The following is a 19,145-nucleotide window of genomic DNA, read 5'->3' as shown; positions in this document are numbered from 1 at the left end:
TTAATTTTATTTGTTAATAAAATATTAACAAGATTAAGGGGAGGTTCTAGTTAAAATCGAAAAAAAAAAAAAAATTTTTTTTTGCTTTATTTTCATCCTTAGGGTCTTGAAATTGTGTAGCCAAAAGGATATTTCCCTATATAATTTATTTTAGGAGTTATAGCGTATTAGACGAGAGAGTGCGTCGGCCGAAAAACAGGTATAAACGCGCGCTCGGAGCGGCTTCAAGGGAGGGGCATTTTTCACCGCTTAGGCGGTACTCCCTTGTTTCAATTACAGGTAGCAAGTTTGTGCCTGTCTTAACGAGTTCCTGTACAGGGTGTTGCATATACATATTGGGCAATTGCATATACATATGCCGCACGACGGGTTGCGCGGCATACTTTGCAGGGATAGGCGCGGTTCAGTGGGTAATAACAGCATATATACGTAGCATAACTTATTGATCGAATTGATCGCGCGCATTTTTATTAATTTTGAGTTTACAGCGTTTTAATTATAACGGACTTGAATAATCGTTGCGATTATTACTAGAAAAGCTAAAACACATTAAAGATAAAAAATTAAATTTTAGAAAGTTAACACGTTAAATGAAACAAATATGATACAACAAAATTTCTTTCTTTACCGCTTTACTTTTCGCGCGTGTTAGCGTTGTAAATTTTGATAGAGCGGTAAAGAAAGAAATTTTGTTGTATCATATTTGTTTCTTTTAATGTGTTAACTTTCTAAAATTTAATTTTTCATCTTTAATGTGTTTTAGCTTCTCTAGTAATAATCGCAACGATTATTCAAGTCCGTCATAATTGAAACGCTGTAAACTCAAAATTAGTAAAAATGCGCGCAATTAATTCGATCAATAAGTTATGATGGTACGTATATATGCTGTCATTACCCACTGAACCGCGCCTATCCCTGCAAAGTATGCCGCGCAACCCGTCGTACTGCCCAATATGTATATGCAACACCCTGTACATCCCTGTTTATTGTGTGCTCGTATACCCTCGGTTGAATGTGCATTCTATACTTCTATTTATAATAACGTATTTCAGTTGCGTTTCGAACGTGGGGCAAGTAACAGTGTTTCAAAAATGCCGAACACACGAAAATCAGTGGGAACTGTTCGACCATATCGGCCTCGAAAGAAGAAATTCAATTATAATCCCGATAAAATAGAAGCAGAAACTGAGTATGCTAGTACTTCAGCGAAAAAAATTAAAGACGCGAGTTACGATGATATTGAAATTGATGTTGGCCATAATAACGTTATTATAAATTTTCTGACTGTTTTCACCTTTTTGTCTCAGTGTTTAAAATGTAAAAAATGTGACGGTGATGTGACATTTTCTCGTACGTGTGACCGTGGACTTGGTTTTAATTTAGTAATCAAGTGCAAGTGCAATGATCAACAACGCATTTCTTCAAGTCCTTTAGTAAATGGTGCATACGAAATAAATCGCCGTTTGATGTTTGTTATGCGGATTCTGGGACTCGGATTACGGTCGATAAATACTTTTTGTTCCCTAATGGAACTGTCTTCAGGCTTTGCAAATGGTGCGTACTATGCATTTATCACTAATCTGCTCGAGGCAGCAGAGTACATTCGAAGTTATTCAACGTAAAGCGATTGCTGAAGAAAGACAGAAGAACGCGGAGGCGGGAAATGAAGAAACACATTTGAGCGTGTCGGGCGACGGTTCGTGGAAAAGACGTGGCTTTTCGTCGTTATTTGGAATTGCAACGCTGATCGGAAAATATACGCACAAAGTGTTGGATTTTATTGTAAAGTCGTCATTCTGCCAAAGCTGCAGCAACTGGGCCAGCAAAAAAGGAACTAATAAGTACGATATCTGGCATGATACTCATGAACAACATTGCAGCATAAATCACAATGGAAGTGCTGGTAAGATGGAGGTAGATTGTATGAAAGAAATGTTTTGTCGATCAGAATCGCACGGTGTGAAATATGCTACATATATAGGCGACGGTGACACGAAAACTTTCCAAGCTCTCCTCAACTGTAATCCTTATAGCGACCTTACCATTCATAAAAAGGAATGTATAGGTCATGTGCAGAAGCGCATGGGCACAAGATTGCGTGCAGCCAAGAAACAACATAAAGGAATCGGAGGTAAAGGTGCAGGAAAATTGACTGACAAATTGATAAAAGATTTGACTTTATATTATGGACTTGCCATTAGGCGACACCCTGATTCGGCCGAAGAAATGAGAAAAGCTGTGTGGGCAACGTTCGATCATAAATGTTCCACGGATGAGAAACCGAAACATGAAAACTGCCCGCCAGATGAAAACAGTTGGTGTAAATGGCGTGTTGCAGAAGCTAAGGGAGAACTCGCCGATTTCCATCATGAACCTGCCCTTATAGCATCAGTTCAAGAAGCAATTCGACCCGTATATGAAGCTCTTTCAAGTGACGATTTGCTGCAAAGATGCACAGGTGGAAACACGCAAAATGACAACGAAAGCTTCAACGCTTGTCTGTGGAAACTGGTCCCCAAACACCTTCATTGTGGCGAACAAACTATCAGAATAGCAGCATACATAGCTTCCGGCATCTTTAATGAAGGCTATTCATCTATATTAAAAACCATGCAGACGTTGGGAATCGTAATCGGAACAAACAGCAGAAACTTCGCTGCGAAGACTGACGAAGAGCGCGTCAAGTCAGCGAACGCGAGTCAATCGGAGTTAATAAAAAAAGCCAGAATTGAAAAAATTAGCGCCCAAGTGCAGCAAAACATGCTCTTCGAGGATGAGGAAGGAACCCTGTATGGTGCTGGAATAGCTGATTAGATGTAAGTGTCAAAAAACAAACATTACTTACGATTTTTTCTTCCTCTAACTTTAGACGCGTTTTTCTTGAAACAACTTTTTCTTGCGCGCCGCACACGATTCCGCTTCAACGACTTAACCGATTTCGATGTTTGACGGCGCAAATTAAAGCTTATTCAATTTAGGGGGCCTTCAGGAAGCGTTTAAAAAAAAAATTGTTTATTATTGTTTTTTTAACGTTAAAGCAAAACAAAAAAACGGGAAAAGAGGGTCTTCTTTTTTGTAATGGCCGTCATTTCTTTTTAAAAGGGTTTTTTAAAAATCGGAAAATCATAAGGCCCCCAAAATTTCATCTATTTTAAGAATATTTTTGATTTGTTTGTTTCAGATCACTTGGCAGGGCCGTAGAGTGTGCAGCACACATTGCTTATTGCCGCGCACGGCTTCATTCAGTGAGGGCTGGAGCCGCCATTTTGATTTTTTTTTTTTTTTTTTTTTGTTTTTTTTTTTTTTCAAATTTTTACTAATAAATGCAATAAAAAGTTTTTTCAAAAAACATTTACGTTCGCTCAAAAAAAAATCATAAAATTATGTTAATTTTCGGGCCTTTTGACTAGAACCTCCCCTTAACCCGTTCGACCGTCCCATTAGCCCATGGGGCCGCTACGGAAACCTTTCGGTGTTTTACATTAAATTTTTCTATGAAATCGGCAAATTCCTTTGAGGTAAAGGCCGTCCCTCGATCTGAGACTACCTCTTTCGGCCTTCCGAACATCGCGAATAAATTTTCTAAATTAACTACGACTTCCTTAGTCGTCGTGGACCGCGTAGGAATTAACCAACAAAATCTAGTGAACGCATCCACTAATACTAGAATGTGTTTCTGTTTGTCTGCAATTTCCTGCAACGGTCCGAAATGGTCGAGATGCAGTATCTCGAACGGCGCTGACGCTGAGGGATAAAGACTTGTCTCTCCCTCGAAACGCGTAACGAAATCGTTTGCCATTACACAGGTGAGGCAATTTTTAATATAATTGTTAATTTTTTTCCGTATAGAGGGAAACCAGAAATTTTGACTGACTCCCTTAATCGTTTTTTCTAGACCGCAGTGGGCCCTATCGTCGTGATGTGCACGTATCACGCTAATTTCCATCGCCTCAGGTACGACAAAGTATAATTTCTATTTATTTTATAATACAATAAACCGTCATTTAGCTCGAACTTGTCACTATCAGTAGTTTCTAATTCATTGCATATTTTCTTTATTCTAGCGTCTGAGAGTTGACGGAATTCAAGCTCCCTTTCAAGCGGCAGTTCATGCACGTACGCTGCGCATCAGCTGAGTGCATCTACATGCGCCATTCGTGTGCCCGGTCGGTGTGACACCCGGAAACAATAATTCTGCAGGGTAAGTGTCTATCGTACCGCGTTGTACTATTTGTATCACAATGTGTGATACAATGTCAGACGTATAACGTTAATTTCAATTTTTCTTTCTTTCAGACTGTCAATTCCATAGGATGGGGATGTCCTTCAGCGACGATGTACTTAGGCTCTACATAAATATGATGGTGGAGAGAGTCTTCAAGAATCGCAAAGTAGTAAGTATTGTTTTGTAATGACACTTTTTAAAAGGTTTTTTTTTATAATATATAAAACATTTTTTGCAGCTAACTCCATCATGGATCATCCAAGAATGTCAGTCGCGGGAGCAGGCACTACAGCTCATTGATGCATTCTTCACAAAATACGAACAGAACGTTTGCGTCGTACGAGTACTATTTGGCAATAGGAAGGACCACAGCCTACGATATATAACTTACAGCAAGGAACAGGAGACAGACATCAAAGCGCTGTTTGACCAAGTCATGCAAGTCTACCGTGCTATTCTCGGGTTCAAGTTTGCTTTCGAAACCGCGTGTATTAGCGCGTTGCAATCGGTAACGACATTAAACGACAAGTTATATAAGTAGAGATGAAATCTCTCAATCGCCCTTACTATTGCCAACATTTCGAGCTCAAAACTATGATAATTTTTTTCAGCATTATTGGTTGCCTGGCTGAAAAACGCTATTGGACACCAGGTCCCGCTTTTCTGCTTCTGTAGCAATATAGCTCCTAAGCCGAGACTGCTCGCATCCGTGTGCAGCTCGGTCTCCAGTGCTGGATTGCATAATGCGAGAACCGGTGATGAGGTAAGTTCTTTTTACAAATTCTCGAAAGCTCTGATGCAATCTTCGCCGAAGAAAAATTTTATATCCTTCTTAAGTAAATTGTACAACGGCTTGGCTTTTAACGCAAAATCTTTTATAAATTTCCTAAAATAACTCGCTAATCCTAAAAATCTCTGAACACCATGTACGTTAGATGGTGTTTTGTAATTTCTCACCAACTCGGTATGTCTTGGACTTAACGTTATCCATTTCTCCGAAATTATATATCCTAAAAACTCGATCTCTTTTTTGAGGAACAAACATTTTTTTAAATTTAACTCAAATCTGTAATTTTTTAAGGTAATCAACACCTCGGCCAGAACATCGAAATTTTCTCGCACTGACCTCGACGGAATCAATACGTCATCTATATAGACGATCACTTTATCAGCGCGTATGAGCGGATTCAGGATCTGAATGATCCGTTTTTGGAATTCGGCTGGTGCTTCCGAATAGCCAAAAGATAAGCGTAAATACTCAAATTGTCCGTCGGGTGTAGCGAATGCGAAATAACGAGTCGAATCGGCATGCACCTTGATCTGATGAAATCCATCCTTAAGATCAAGTAGCGTGAATATCGACATGCTACTTAAACGCGACAAACAGTCCTCAATTATCGGAAAAGGATATTTTTGTTCGATCACTCGACTATTTAACGGCCTCAAATCAACGCAAAGTCTAATTTCACCGTTTCTTTTTTCTTACAGGTATTACCCTGGCGCAATACGGCGAGACGCTGTTTTTTATAATGCCTCGTTCCAGGAGGTCGTCCGTTATTTTCCGTATCTGTATGCGTTCCGCATACGCGAAACGTCGTGGCGCATACGCGTAGATGGAGTCATCTTTCAAATATACTCTCACCTCGTAATCGTCATCGACCGGTACGATTTTCTTTTTCTCTATCTTATCTAATAAATTAAACAATTCGTTTTTCGTTTCTACATCTAAATTACTAACATCTATTTCAAAATCTTTTTCTAGATCATCGGCATTCTCTTTGTCTACGTATAACGGCAGTTGCTCGAATAAACTAACAGCACTCGTGAATTCTGCTGACTCACGGCTTCGTCTTATCAAGGTAAGTTTTTGTTTATCTAAAAACTCTCTTCCCAAGATTATGTCTCCATCCAACGGTTTATTTAAGATATACAAATCGATTTCATATTTTTTTCCGCCAAGTTCGCTCAATGATATCTCTGTTTGTACAATTCCTTGAACATTTAACTGTTCCCGGCTGAGATTAACAAAGTTTTTATTTGCCGGCTTGTTATTGCCCTTAACAATTTTTTACAAACGGTCTGATTTGATTCAAATAAATCCCTTTTTCAACGAACGAGACTGGACTTCCGGTATCGATTAATGCACGAATTTTACATTTTTGTCTGCAGATACTCGAGATTTCGGCAAATGGTTCGGCAATTTCTAAATTTCCACCCGCAGCTACGGAAACGCAAGCCACCACCTCCTCTTTCTCGTCCTCGACGGTAACGGCGGCTGCTACCGTGGCCATTGAAGACCGCTGAGCCGTCGGCGGTTTCCCGCCGTTTCTATCCTTGATTTTAAGGCAGTCAAACTGACGGTGCTCTTTTGACTTGCAGTAGAAACATGTAAGTTTTCCGCGACAATCCTTATGAGAATGCCCTCTCTTTCCGCAGTTTCTACACGCGTTATTATGCACGGATTTTATTGCACTCGCGACCGCCGTGGATTTTCTCTCTGTGTCTGTATTTCCTTCTGCTATTGTTCGCATCTTCGCGAGAAATCCGTCTATCGAATTATCTGATATCGAAAGGGCTATGGCCCTTAACGAACCCTGCGATATTCCGCCAATCAACATATGAATCGCGTCACTTGTCGGCAAGTTTAAATTTTTCATGAGCGCGAGCTTTGCGATCACGTATTGATCGAAGGATTCTTTTGACGGAATCCATTTTCGTGCCTCTAATTTCTGCATTGCTTTATAAAACGGCACTTGTTTTTTAAACATTTTTAGCAAATCCATTTTTAATGCTTGCCACGACTCAATCATTTTGCCCTGAATCTCGTACCATTGACGGGCAAATTTTACGAGCTTACTGGACGCGGCCAGAAGTGTTATCCCGTCGGACGCACCGTGGATTTCCGCCACTTTGTCCACGCGATTAGTTCACACCTCGACATTTTCATCGTCACTCCCGCCAAATTCCGGAATTTGCGAGGCAAGCCAGCTTACCGCATTTCCGGCCGGTAAGGCGCTCGCATTTGAGAGCATTCGACTTTGTCCGTTATTCGAGTAATTAGTTTGGTTCGATCGTACATTACCGGATGTTGCTCTTGACAGGGTTACCAGCCCACTCGGACCTGCTGTCCCCTCGTCCTGGCTTGTCGGCACACTCGCTTCCTGGGGCGTCAGCCTCTGCAAGACCTGGAGCAAGATCTGCTGCTGCTGCTGCATCATCGCTGTCATCTCAGTGATAGCATAACAGAGGGCTCCTGCATTTGGTGGGTCTGCTTCGGTGGCTCGACTCGAGGACAACTCTGCAGGATCGTGCATCTCACCCGTCTCCTTCGGCATCTCCAACGTCCTCTCGGTATGACCCGCTCTCTCCAGGTGAGTCAAAATTTGTTCCACCAATAGATCGCGGTCGTTTAAGACCGGTAATTGGTATCTCTTTGCCTCTTTCTGGAGCTGTTCTAATGAAGCCTTTTCTAGGTCTTCTCTGTCCATCATGGACCTGGTTTTCGGCATTCTACTGCCCGGCACGACTCCAATCAGAATTTTTCGGCCTCTTCAACCCGACGCGGATTTGAAAAATCCGTTAATCGACCCGACACGCCCCGACGGCAAATTTCGCCTTTTTTGATTCGACGCGGGTTATTGTCGCCCGTACACTGCTTTTTTTTTTTTTTTTTTTGGTAAGGCGGGGGAAATCCTTTATGGATACCCACGGGTCTCGGGGGAGAGCCCGTGGGTTATGTGGGAGTCCCCCAGGGAAGGTGTCCCTGGGGTGTACCCACTAAAACCCCCGCCGGTAGCCTTCCTAACCCAAAGTGAGAGAAGGTGAGGCATCGCCAGCGGCATTCATCTCACCCCCTCTTGGGTTTGGCCATGTTTTTGGCCTCGTCCCATGGGGGGGGGGGGGAAGAGAGAAAAGACTTCTCTCTTCCCCCCCATATAGTTCTTCTCTTACTGGGGGAAGACCGGGCTTCCACGGTCTCCCCCGCCCTTCCTGGTTTATAGAGGGAGGCTGGGACCACCGTGAGCCCCCGCTCACGGTTGACCCCCGCTGGAAAGAGAAGGAGAAAATTCCCTCTCCACCCAGCCTCTCTTGAGGGGAGTATCCCTAAGGGGAATACCGTCCCAGGGGTCTCTCAGATCAGTTGGTGGCGGCAGTGGGTGTTTGGTCACCGCCGCTGTCTGAGAGACCCCTACTTCCCTCAAGCCCTACGCTGGGCTTATGTACGGCGGCGACGGGGGATGGTTCTCCTCCGCCGCCGCGTTGCGGTCGGGGAAACTCCCCCGCCGCCGTTGCCTCCCGTTCTTCTCTGGAAAGGGTGGGGAGGTGGGAAAGGTGGTGGAGTACTATCCACCTCCTCCGCCTCTCCTCTTCTGATGCGTTCCGCCTTCTCTTTCCGCGACATTACGGTGTCGCAGAAATCGGAGGCGGCCTTCCATTTTTCCTCTCCCTCCAGCATTGATTGAACCAATGCCGGAAGGAAAAGGTCCTGTTTAACCACTGCGGTCAAGGCCCGGCGCTCTTTCGTCCACGCTTCACACTTGGTGAGGGTGTGCTGCGCCGAGTCCCAACCGGCCGCACAGTGGTGGCACCCCGTCGTGTGCTCCTTGCCTATCCTGCACAGGTAGTCACCGAAACAACCGTGCCCGGTGAGTACCTGTGTCAGGTGGAACTCTAGCCCTCGTCCTCTCCTGTCTACCCATTCCGGTAGACAGGGCTGGATGGCGTGAGTGGTCCATCTGCCCGTCACAGAGTCCGCAATGGCCTCCTGCCATTGGGAGATGGCTCTGCGACGGGCTTCCCTCCTTATTCTTTCCACGGCCCCTGGTCTTAAACGGGAACTCCCGGTGCGGTCGGGGTCCCTCATACGCCGATAAACCTCGGCGTACGAGTTCGCCAAAAACTCGACCGGGAGGAGGCCCGCCAGAGCCGTGGCCGCCACGAACGACGTCGTGCAGTAGGACCGAATAATCCTGATGGCCAGCCGGCGTTGTTGGCGATGGATCATCGCCTTGATTCGCCGACTGACCGAGACTTTTTCGGCCCATACCGGTGCCCCGTAAAGGGACACCGACTGCACGACGTTCGCGTACAGTCGCCGAACCTTAACGTTTGGCCCACCCACGTTGGGCAGGAGGCGGCCTAACGCGGCCGCCATCCTGTCTGCTTTGAGGATGATTTGAGCGAAATGTTGCTCAAATCCCTAAAGCCCATCCAGGGTGAGGCCCAGGTACTTCATCTGGCTCCCCACCAGGATTCGGACCTCCCCCACCCACATTTGGATGGGGGGAGGACGCCCCATGGCCCTGCTGTAAAAATACAGGGCCTCCGTCTTGTGCGGGGCGACCTCTAGTCCCATGGCTCTAATAAAGCACACGACCGTTCGGGTTGCGGCATTTGCCGCGTCCCGTCAACAAAGTCCACGTCCCGGGGAATTCGGTGATCACTCGTGATCACCGGTTTCAATGGGCGATCCTCCATCACTTTACTGACCCCTTGTATCGGGGGCCTTACGGCGGGGTGACGCGCCAGTTCTTTTCTGGAGGGGGGGACGATTGCGGGAGAGGGTACCGGGGGGGGGGGCTCCCCTCCAGTCCCTCCATGTTCTCGTCTTCCTCCGTGTTCTCCTCCCCCATGAGCCCAGATCTGGCTCTGGTGATAATGGGGGATGGAGGGGGAGAGGTTCTCCGCATCTCCGCAATTTCTTTGCGGAGGTCACGGAGTTCCTCCTCTAAACGGCGGTTTGCCTCCAGTAGGGCCTCCACCTGCACGCCAACAGGGGAGGTGGCTCTCCCGGCCAAGGGGTCGTAGTGGCCCTTCTGGGTGCGGGACGCCAAGACCATGGCCCTCGCTTCTATCTTTTTAAAAGTGGTTTCTATCTACATTATTGCATTAATTGTTCATTCTCATGAAAGGCCAAGAAAATCTAATTAAAAAAATCTCTTTTATATATTTTTTTTAAATTAAGAATTTGTTATTTTTATTTTTAGTATAATAGGCCTACGGGGGAAACCACTTAAAAAAAAAGCGTCAGCATTAGTATCTCGTGGGTGACATGGAAATCTATTGAAATATTTCCACTTAATAAATTTAAAAATAAAAAATTAATTTTTAATAAATTTTAATACATTTTTTTTTAAATTTTAATAAATAGGTAGAGGAACCCACTCATAATCAGATAGTGCTGCTCCTAACGCCCGACGGCGCTGGCTCTAGCGGCTGCGGCGCGCGCGGTAAGAAGAGGAAAGGAGGCGTATACCGCGGAAATCGGCTGAAATGTTCAACTAATTCCGAGCACTGGTCTAATGCATAATATATTACATAGTAACGTAAGCGCGAGAAAATCATATCTACTCAATAAATATCTGTGATAGCTAAGAAAGCATATGTATACAATAATTATACAAGATAATACATAAATAGAATAAATAGAAATGTTAATAATAGTAATTATTTCTTACCTGATTTTAAACTCCAGAAAGTATAGATAATATATAAGTAAGCTTCAGAAAGTCTGTACTATTACAGTATTTGCGTAAAAATCTTCAAAGTAAAATAAAGCCGCAGATTAATTTTATTTTATAGCTCAGGCTTCTATGTAACTCCCACAGAACAAATTCTAATGGATAGAAAAACAGAATATCAAAAATTGTTGCACATGTGTCTGTATATCTATAAGTAAATCTAACTTTATTTATTAGTCAAGCAACGGTTTGCTGAATTTTTAAAGAAATATGTTTTCATCAATGATAAATAAATCGCAGAACTAATTTATTTCCTAAGACAATTGAATTGACTCGACGAACTGTATTTATGTAAGAAGGCAATAGACCATTATATTAGAACGATTTAGTTTGTCTAATGTATAATATTAAATGGAAACGTAAGCGCAAAAAAATCATATCGACAAACATCTGTGAAAGTTAGGAAAGCATATACAATAATTACAAGATAATACATAAAATAAATGGAAATGTAATGTAACAATAATAACTATGCATTACTTACTTATGTAACCACTTCTGTATACCAAACACTACTTAAGCAGTTAACCTGGTACATTCTGTCGTCAATATTTACACTCACTGATCAATGAAGTACTGAACGTTGACATCCCGAATTCATAGTCGCGACATATAGATCTACTTATATCGATAATCTCGATGATAACTAAATCCATAATGTACATTTACACGAACTTACTGCAAACTACATTACCGGCTGTCGAAGTGACGACAATATTATTGTGAAAGTTTCAAATCTGTACTAATTATCGATTCAATGATCTTCAATGATCTCTGCCCTGTGGGGACCTATGGCGGACCGCTCCGACATTTGTGAACGCATGAGGATGGAGGACAATGTAAGTAACTCCTTTAATAGATTTATAAAGTCATCGCTTACGAAACTGATTAACTCACCGGATGAGTGGAAAAATAATTTAAGCACGTTACAATACGTGATTAATAATACGTACCACGCAGTCACGAAGTCGAGTCCATCGAAGCTGCTATTTGGCTACGAGCAGCGCAGCCACGCCGATCATGAGTTTGCACGTTTCACCAAGGCCCTGGTGGGACAGGATAAGACCTGGAGAAGGACAGAGACGCGTCACGACAGGCAGCGCGAAACGCAACAGACTTAATCAGAGCGTATAAGAAAAAATATCGCGATTCGAAGCTAAAGAAAGCAACCGTTTATAACATAGGCGACTACGTAATGATTAGAAAAACAAAGGCTACTCCGGGTGAAAGCGCAAAATTGCGCCCGAAATTTGTAGGACCGTATATAATAAAAAAGAATTTAGGAAACAATCGATATGTGATTCAGGACATACCGGGCTTTAACGTAACGGCGAAGCCGCTTAATACGTTTTTGTCGTGCGATCGCCTGAAGCCTTGGATCCAGTGTAGTCCTCCCGATGAACCATTAGGCGAATATTAATCTACGAGATAATTTTGTTATTAGGTTAGTTGTTAATTATAAAATAATGAATGTTTTAAGAGTAAATGTCGAATTGGGTCAAACTGGTCACTTCGGTTTGCAAGCTCTCACAGGGAATAATTTGCGCAACAATTTCACATATAGGAACTTCGGGACGAAGTCCAGCGCCAGGACGGCCGAGCTGTAAGATCGCTTCGAGATTTACCGACAGACGGCGCCAGCTCGTGGCCGCCCAAAATATGCGAGCAATCAGCTGGGCGTCAATCGATTCTGCCGAGCGCGATCACGCGCAGATATCGAAAGGAAACCGGGAAGGGTCTCGAAAAGTTCGAGAACCTTCCAAGTAATTTTCTTTATGGAAAGAGGGATAGGCAAAATCACTCTCTATCGTCGAACCAAGCCGAACAGTCGTAAAAGCATTATATTATAGAGAGACAGTCGGGCCGAAATTAATTCAGTTTGAACTTAGTTATTAGTCGAATTCACGCACTTTTGTATTTCAAAGCAGAGATAATTTGTTAAGTACATTATATTAAATTCAGTGTCGATCTTTTTATTTCATTACCATCCTGTCGAACAGTTAAACAGTACGGGATAATTTATCCAAGCATTAAAACATATTTATCAACATTATCGAACAAGGTCGTGTCGTATTTGAACGTTAGAATACGTTAAAACTTTTGAATCAAGTCCAAATCGTTTTTAAGACATCTTTTTATTAAGAAAAGAATACATCGAGTCAAAACTAAGAATTAAGAAAATCAAAGACGAGAGATTTGAGATCTTTCATACTTTGATTATTTTTTGTATTTAATACTGCACTTTCCAATAAAATTAAAAATTTCATTAAAAATTAAAAAATGATTGTATCTTGAAAAGGAAACATTGCAGGACATATGTTTATAGGAATTGTTTTCATCAAGACCGCTAGAATACGCCGTTGAAGTTTGAGGAAACTTTTCAGAATCATGTATAAAAAATAAAAATGAAAAGAAATGTTTTAAACAAAAGTTGTTTGCTTCATAAAAGAAAAAGAGATAGAGATATTAGTTACACCTTGGGTGGAGATGGTTCAAAGATTTGAAGATCAACCAAGTTTTTTTAAATGGAACTCTTCTAATTTTTTTATAAATCGATTCTTCACTATATTCGACGTAAGAAGTTGTAATAGTAGGATGGCCAAAAATTGAATAGTTTAGGAGAATTTTTATACTTTAATTTAACCTAATTTTACATAAAGTTGTAACCGCACGCGCTGTTACTAAGCGTCACGCGGGCTTCACGTGAGCAACCCTTATTACGGGCCGCATTCCGATCCCCCAACTCGAGTAGTAGCTCGAGAAGGGGTAGCTGCCGAGTAGGGTAGCACCTCAAGTGGGGATAGCGCGACCGGTATAAAAACCGGCTCGCGGAGCAGACCGATACCATTCCCCCGAGTACGACTCGGATAAGCCTCAGGGCGCACTCTGAAGCTCCGGTCGTACTCGCTCCCATCCCGATAGTCGTTCTAGGAGCAGGGCGTTCTCTGCTTTGGTCGGGTGTTCCCGGCGTTCGACTTCCTATACCTCGTCGTTCTAGGGGCCAGGGCGTTCTCTGCCTTGGTCGGGTGTTCCCGGCGTCCGACTTCCCATCGTTCTAGGGGCAGGGCGTTCTCTGCCTCGGTCGGGTGTTCCCGGCGTTCGACTTCCTATATCCCTCGCACGAGAGAAGACTCTCTGTCTTTGGACACAGCGCACCGGCAACCATCGACGACTCAGCAGGGCTCGGATATACGCGGTATCGCTTATTTTTTAGTATTTTGACTCTGTACCGTACGAACCGACCGACGATTAGTTTAAAATTAAATAATTTAAGTTGTTTATTATTCGGCCAAAGGCGCACCAACGATTTACGCAGTTTATTTATTATCCGATTAATTCCGATAGTTGTTTATTCGTTCACAGTTAGAATTATACCCATTTATACCGTTGAAACATTAAATCGTCTATCCGATAAGGAATTACTTATGTACTCATTGTTAAATGTTTATACCTTTCTTTTATAATTATATCATTGATCCAATTGCTCTCTTGAATAAATATTTATTTTGTTACTTTAATTTGTTTTTGCTAATTTGGAGTCTTCCGAAAAATCACACGAACGAATTCTGGCGAACCGGCGAGTTATTCCGCGTCGTAAGAATCCGCTTTGCTAACTACGCACCGTCGTAATCCCGCATCGTAAAAATCCGCTTTGCTACCTACGCACCGTCGAAATTCCGCATCGTTACGCACCGCCCGTGAGGCGTAAAAATACGCACCGTTACAAAGTATGAAATATTTCGTAATATAATCATTTTTCAATTATCTTATCTATATACTCTTCTGCACAAAATAATAAGAGGAATCAATTGGTATATAAAAAACACAGTTATTTTTAAGAAAAAGTATGATAATTTGCAACAAGCAATAACATATTTTTTTTAAACATTGATTCCTCTCATCATTTTGTGCATAAAAGTATTGAGATAAAATAATCGAAAAATGAATATTTAACGAGATTCTATCTTTATAACTTTTTACATCAAATATTGCGAGAAATCGATTTATTTAAAAAAATTAGGATGGCATTTAGACGTTTCAATTTAATGATAGCAAAAAAATCGTACGTCAATGCCGCAAGAAAAGTGTTTTTGTATTTGAAAAATGCTGCTGAAACCGCACTATTGCGATTCAATGAATGTAAGACTTTGAAATATCCAAAAAGCGATCGAATTAGAGCTCTTTGTGGCTCATCCAAACATACTTCGTCTTCTGAAGCATACTTTTTTGAAACTGCTTACGAGCAAAGGAAAAAGTTTGAGCAACCACTTATAATAGGACAATCCTCTTCTCATGGAGTGATAAATGTTTTACCGTTAATGGATAACAATGATAAAAAGTTAAAAATATGGCACTGTGACGAGAAACGATGCCGCAAAAGTGATATTTCCTTGGAAAAGTATGTGAAATTGTTGGAAGACTTTGAAGGAGCTACTATAAAGAAAATAATGAATGCTAAATTCATGGCGCGGCTCAAAAATTGTTCTGTTTCACATATGAGTAGCAGATTGGGACATCCTCCGGACTGTTATGCAAATCCAAATATTTGCGAATCATACATTGCAACGATAAGCACTTTATCGCCTCATTTTCCTCTCGTAAGAAATATTCGAATAAATGTCTACAAATTAATAGGCAATTATAAAAAATTTCATCATTTGTTTTCAGCTTTGAGATTTGTCAATATGGATAAATTGCTGGAAATTTCCAATGATGCAAAGGTTAAAGCAAAATTTTACAAAAACAATTTGACTGTTAGTTTGGACAAGGAAAAAATTTTGTTGCAAAATTACGAAGCGTTTACAGTTATGAAAAAGAGATTGTTGGATACACCACGTTTCCCTTGTGTCTCTTGCGAAAAACTATGTGTGAATAGTGACGTTTCTGAGCTAGAAAAGCTGAAAAAACCAGTAGAGGGACCTTTTTGGAAAAACTTGATGACTTACGTCACAGAACACAATAGCGATACTGGATTAATTTGTAAGTTTTGTTTGGGCAAATTTCGGAAAGGCATGTTGCTTTCTACTTGCGTTTTGAATAATCTTGCCGTAAAACCATTACCGGATGTTTTGTCGGATTTCAATGATTACGAAAAAATGTTAATCAAGAGAATGAGCAGCTTCCAAGTAGTGCAAACAATAGACGCTGTTTCGAACAAGCATTTGCCGCACAGACAAATGATTCGTAAAGTAAAAGGTAGAACATTTCATTTGCCACTTCCTTTACAAGAAACATTGGATAAGATATGTCCTCCGGAAAATCTTATAAATTTAAAACACGAGTTGCACATTGTCGTTCGAGGTATGCCCAAAAAATCAAAAGTTGTTTGGGAAAATTTGGTGGATATTAATAAAGTGTTTAAGGCTTTGCAATGGTTAAAAGAAAATAATCCGCACTATTCGGAAATTCGTCTTCCAGCGTCATCTGATGATTTATTAAATGAGAAGTTGCAAGAAACAGAATATCAGATCGTCGATGATGGGGGCGAAAAGAGCAATAATGACGAAATAGATGAGGTGGTTGAGGACACCGTACAGCAGATTAAAGATAATGACCAAATCGTTTTGAAACGTAAGGCTTTCCTAACGCAAATCACCAAAGACTCGGGTATTAATGATCAGTATACGATATACCCAATGCGCGTGAAAAGGATTGATAACGAATCTGCACTCAAACTTTATCAAATGTTAAAAATCGAAGATGTTCCAATGAATAATCGTTATAAATATCTGGATGTCATGTGTTTCCCCGATTTATATCCAGAGGGTATCAATGGACAACGAGAAGATAGAAATTTTGCATTACCGGAATATTTATTCATCAGAACGCGATTGATGACGAAACACAATAGATTCAGATTGAATCCGCACTAGTTTTTTCTTCTTCATGATACTAACAACCGACAATTGAAAAACGGTATATATTATACGATGATGGTTGCTAACGCACGAGAGAGATATACTACTGATAGATACTTGAACGAATTGAAAGACGAACAATTGGAATCGAATTTAATGAGTATTTTTGGAAAACTGAGAAATACGGATCAATTTTGGCGACAACCATCCAATAATGTAAAATGCATGACTCTGCATTACGGCCCAGCAACGTGGTTTTTGACTTTGAGTCCTAGTGAATGGAAATGGTCCGATTTGGGTGAATATTTACGAGACATGAATCCCGATAAAGAAAAGTTAAGCATTAACGAACTAATCGCATACGACCCTGTTAGCACGTCTAGATTCATGTGCATAAAATTCAAAGCCATGATTGATTTTATTCGTTCAGTTGATAACCCAATAGGGGAAGTAATCCACTACTTCTGGCGATTAAAATATCAAACTAGAGGTATCCAGCACATGCATTGCTTGATTTGGATAAGAGATGCTCCTGTGCTAGGAAAATTGCCGGATGAGGAAGTTGTTTCGTTTATTCAAAAATACGTGACATGCGAAATTCCAGATAAAAACGTTTTGCCAACGTTGTACGAAACGATTACAAGTGATCAGAATCATAAACATAACTCGTATTGCATGCGTACAAAGAAAACCGAAACAAATATTTACAGAAAGTATCGGTTTGATTTTCCGCGATTAGTTACGACAAATTTCGTTTTAAGAGACGTTGTTACTTTAATAGTGGGTAGAAAAAATTTACGCAATAAGAGCAGGTTGTACGATCTTCCTCGCAAGAAGTCAGAGAGGTTTATTAATAATTATAATCCGGCTATCAAATTGGCTTGGGAGGGAAATATGGACATACAATTTGTTGGAGAAAAATCAGAGTTTTTAAACTCGTATTTAACAAAATACAAGACAAAGTCGGAAAAATGTAACATAGACTTTGAAATGATAGATTCCAATAAGCCTTTGGCATCGAAATTGTGGAATTTTGCGATGCGTCGTTTGAATAACAGAGAATGCGGTGCTTTAGAAGCTGCGGATACACTATTAGGGCATCCCTTGTATGGTACGGATTGTGATACCATTATCAAATGGATCGACGTCAATGAAGTGAGAAACAGAAAAGTTAAAACATTCAATGAAATTACAGCTCTCGATAAAAATTCTACGAATATCTATTGTTCGTCGCTCATCGATGATCATTATCCAAACAGACCTAAAGAACTAGAATCATTGAATTTGTACAATTTTACTAGATTCTGGGACATTGTAAAACAGATGCCAAAAAGTGACAAGGTCAAATGTTACAAACTAGTATTGCGTTTATTTGTAAAGAAACGAAAAAAGTGTAGTTTAATAAACCATTACCGATTTAATGTAAAAACTGAACCCGAAAAGTACTTTTACTCGCTGCTTCTTTTGTTCAAACCATGGAGAGATTCGAGTGAACTCAAAGGTGCGTACAAAACTTATACGGATGCCTTTAAGAATTCAGAGACTGGATTGACGAAGGCAATGAAATATCACGAAAGGCTCGAAGAAATACAGAAAGCTTTTGTGGATGTTACTGAATTGATCGAGAAGCGTGAAAATGATCTAAAAATAGCAGACGGAGAAATCTGATGACGATGAACTGGATTGCAATCCAGTACAAGCTGACGACGCGATGAAAAATCTGGAAGATTTTGGTAAGATTGACGCCCCGATTAATTTATCGCAAATGATGTCGCAATTGAACAAAGATCAGAAAAGAGTCTTCGACAGGGTATGCCAAGTTTTACAGAATAAAAATCATATTCTACGATTGTACGTAAGCGGTGAAGGTGGTACAAAAAAAAGTTTTCTTATTGAAACGATCAAACATTGGATCAAAATAAATTTGAAAAAAACGACTCCGATATCTGCTCTCACGGGTATTGCAGCATTCAATATCGATGGCCTGACAATCCATAGAATGTTTCAGCTACCCGTCACTCATGAATCTACGCCTAAGGCTGAGTTCCACTTGGTGATCGCAACGCTCGCGAACATTATCTATCTTTCTTTAACTTTCGATGAAAAACAAAGATAAAATGATTCCACAAGCGTTGCGATCGCCAAGTGGAACGTACCTTAAGTACGTGCAATTGTCAGACGTAATCTTGAAAATTTTGAGAGACAAATTGAAGAATGTCGAACTATTCATAATCGATGAAGTGTCCATGGTTTCGAATGTGACACTTATGTTTATCAATCTACGATTATGTGAAATTTTTGATACGACAGATACAAATGATGGTTTCTTTGGTAGAAAACACATTCTCTTGTTTGGAGACTTGTTGCAGCTTCCTTCTGTAAAAGGACATCCTCCGTTCGTTAAAATGTCTCGATCAGATGTTCAGAAGTATTTAGGTACCATGGGTGGATTTGACTTGTGGAGATTGTTTGATTACGACGAACTCTTGATAAATATGCGACAAAGAGGCGACAACAGATATCGCGATATACTTTCTAGAA

The 19,145-nt window shown here is 41.1% G+C and overlaps 2 protein-coding genes across 3 annotated transcripts; both read left to right on the top strand.

Annotated features, from left to right (window-relative positions):
* Positions 1-899: 899 nt before the first annotated feature.
* Positions 900-3,306, top strand: LOC137001463 (uncharacterized). Of its 2 annotated transcripts, XM_067360337.1 has the most exons (3): positions 900-1,554; positions 1,625-2,816; positions 3,182-3,306. In XM_067360337.1, exons 1-2 carry the CDS (start codon positions 954-956, stop codon positions 2,812-2,814), a joined length of 1,791 nt encoding a protein of 596 aa, XP_067216438.1. In that variant the 5' UTR covers positions 900-953; the 3' UTR covers positions 2,815-2,816; positions 3,182-3,306. The 2 variants fall into 2 exon arrangements, with proteins under 2 accessions (XP_067216438.1, XP_067216439.1); XM_067360338.1 differs by lacking the exon at positions 900-1,554 and having other exon boundaries at positions 1,564-2,816.
* Positions 3,307-16,679: 13,373 nt separating this feature from the next.
* On the top strand, positions 16,680-18,272 carry LOC137001699 (uncharacterized). Its single transcript, XM_067360806.1, has one exon. The coding sequence runs from the start codon at positions 16,680-16,682 to the stop codon at positions 18,270-18,272; it is 1,593 nt and encodes a 530-aa protein (XP_067216907.1).
* The last annotated feature ends 873 nt before the right edge of the window (positions 18,273-19,145 follow it).

This window comes from Linepithema humile, chromosome 8 (assembly GCF_040581485.1).
Source record: "Linepithema humile isolate Giens D197 chromosome 8, Lhum_UNIL_v1.0, whole genome shotgun sequence".
Lineage (NCBI taxonomy): Eukaryota > Metazoa > Arthropoda > Insecta > Hymenoptera > Formicidae > Linepithema > Linepithema humile.
The sequence above is the reverse complement of the archived record's forward strand: the minus strand, read 5'-3'. Positions and strand labels throughout refer to the sequence as shown.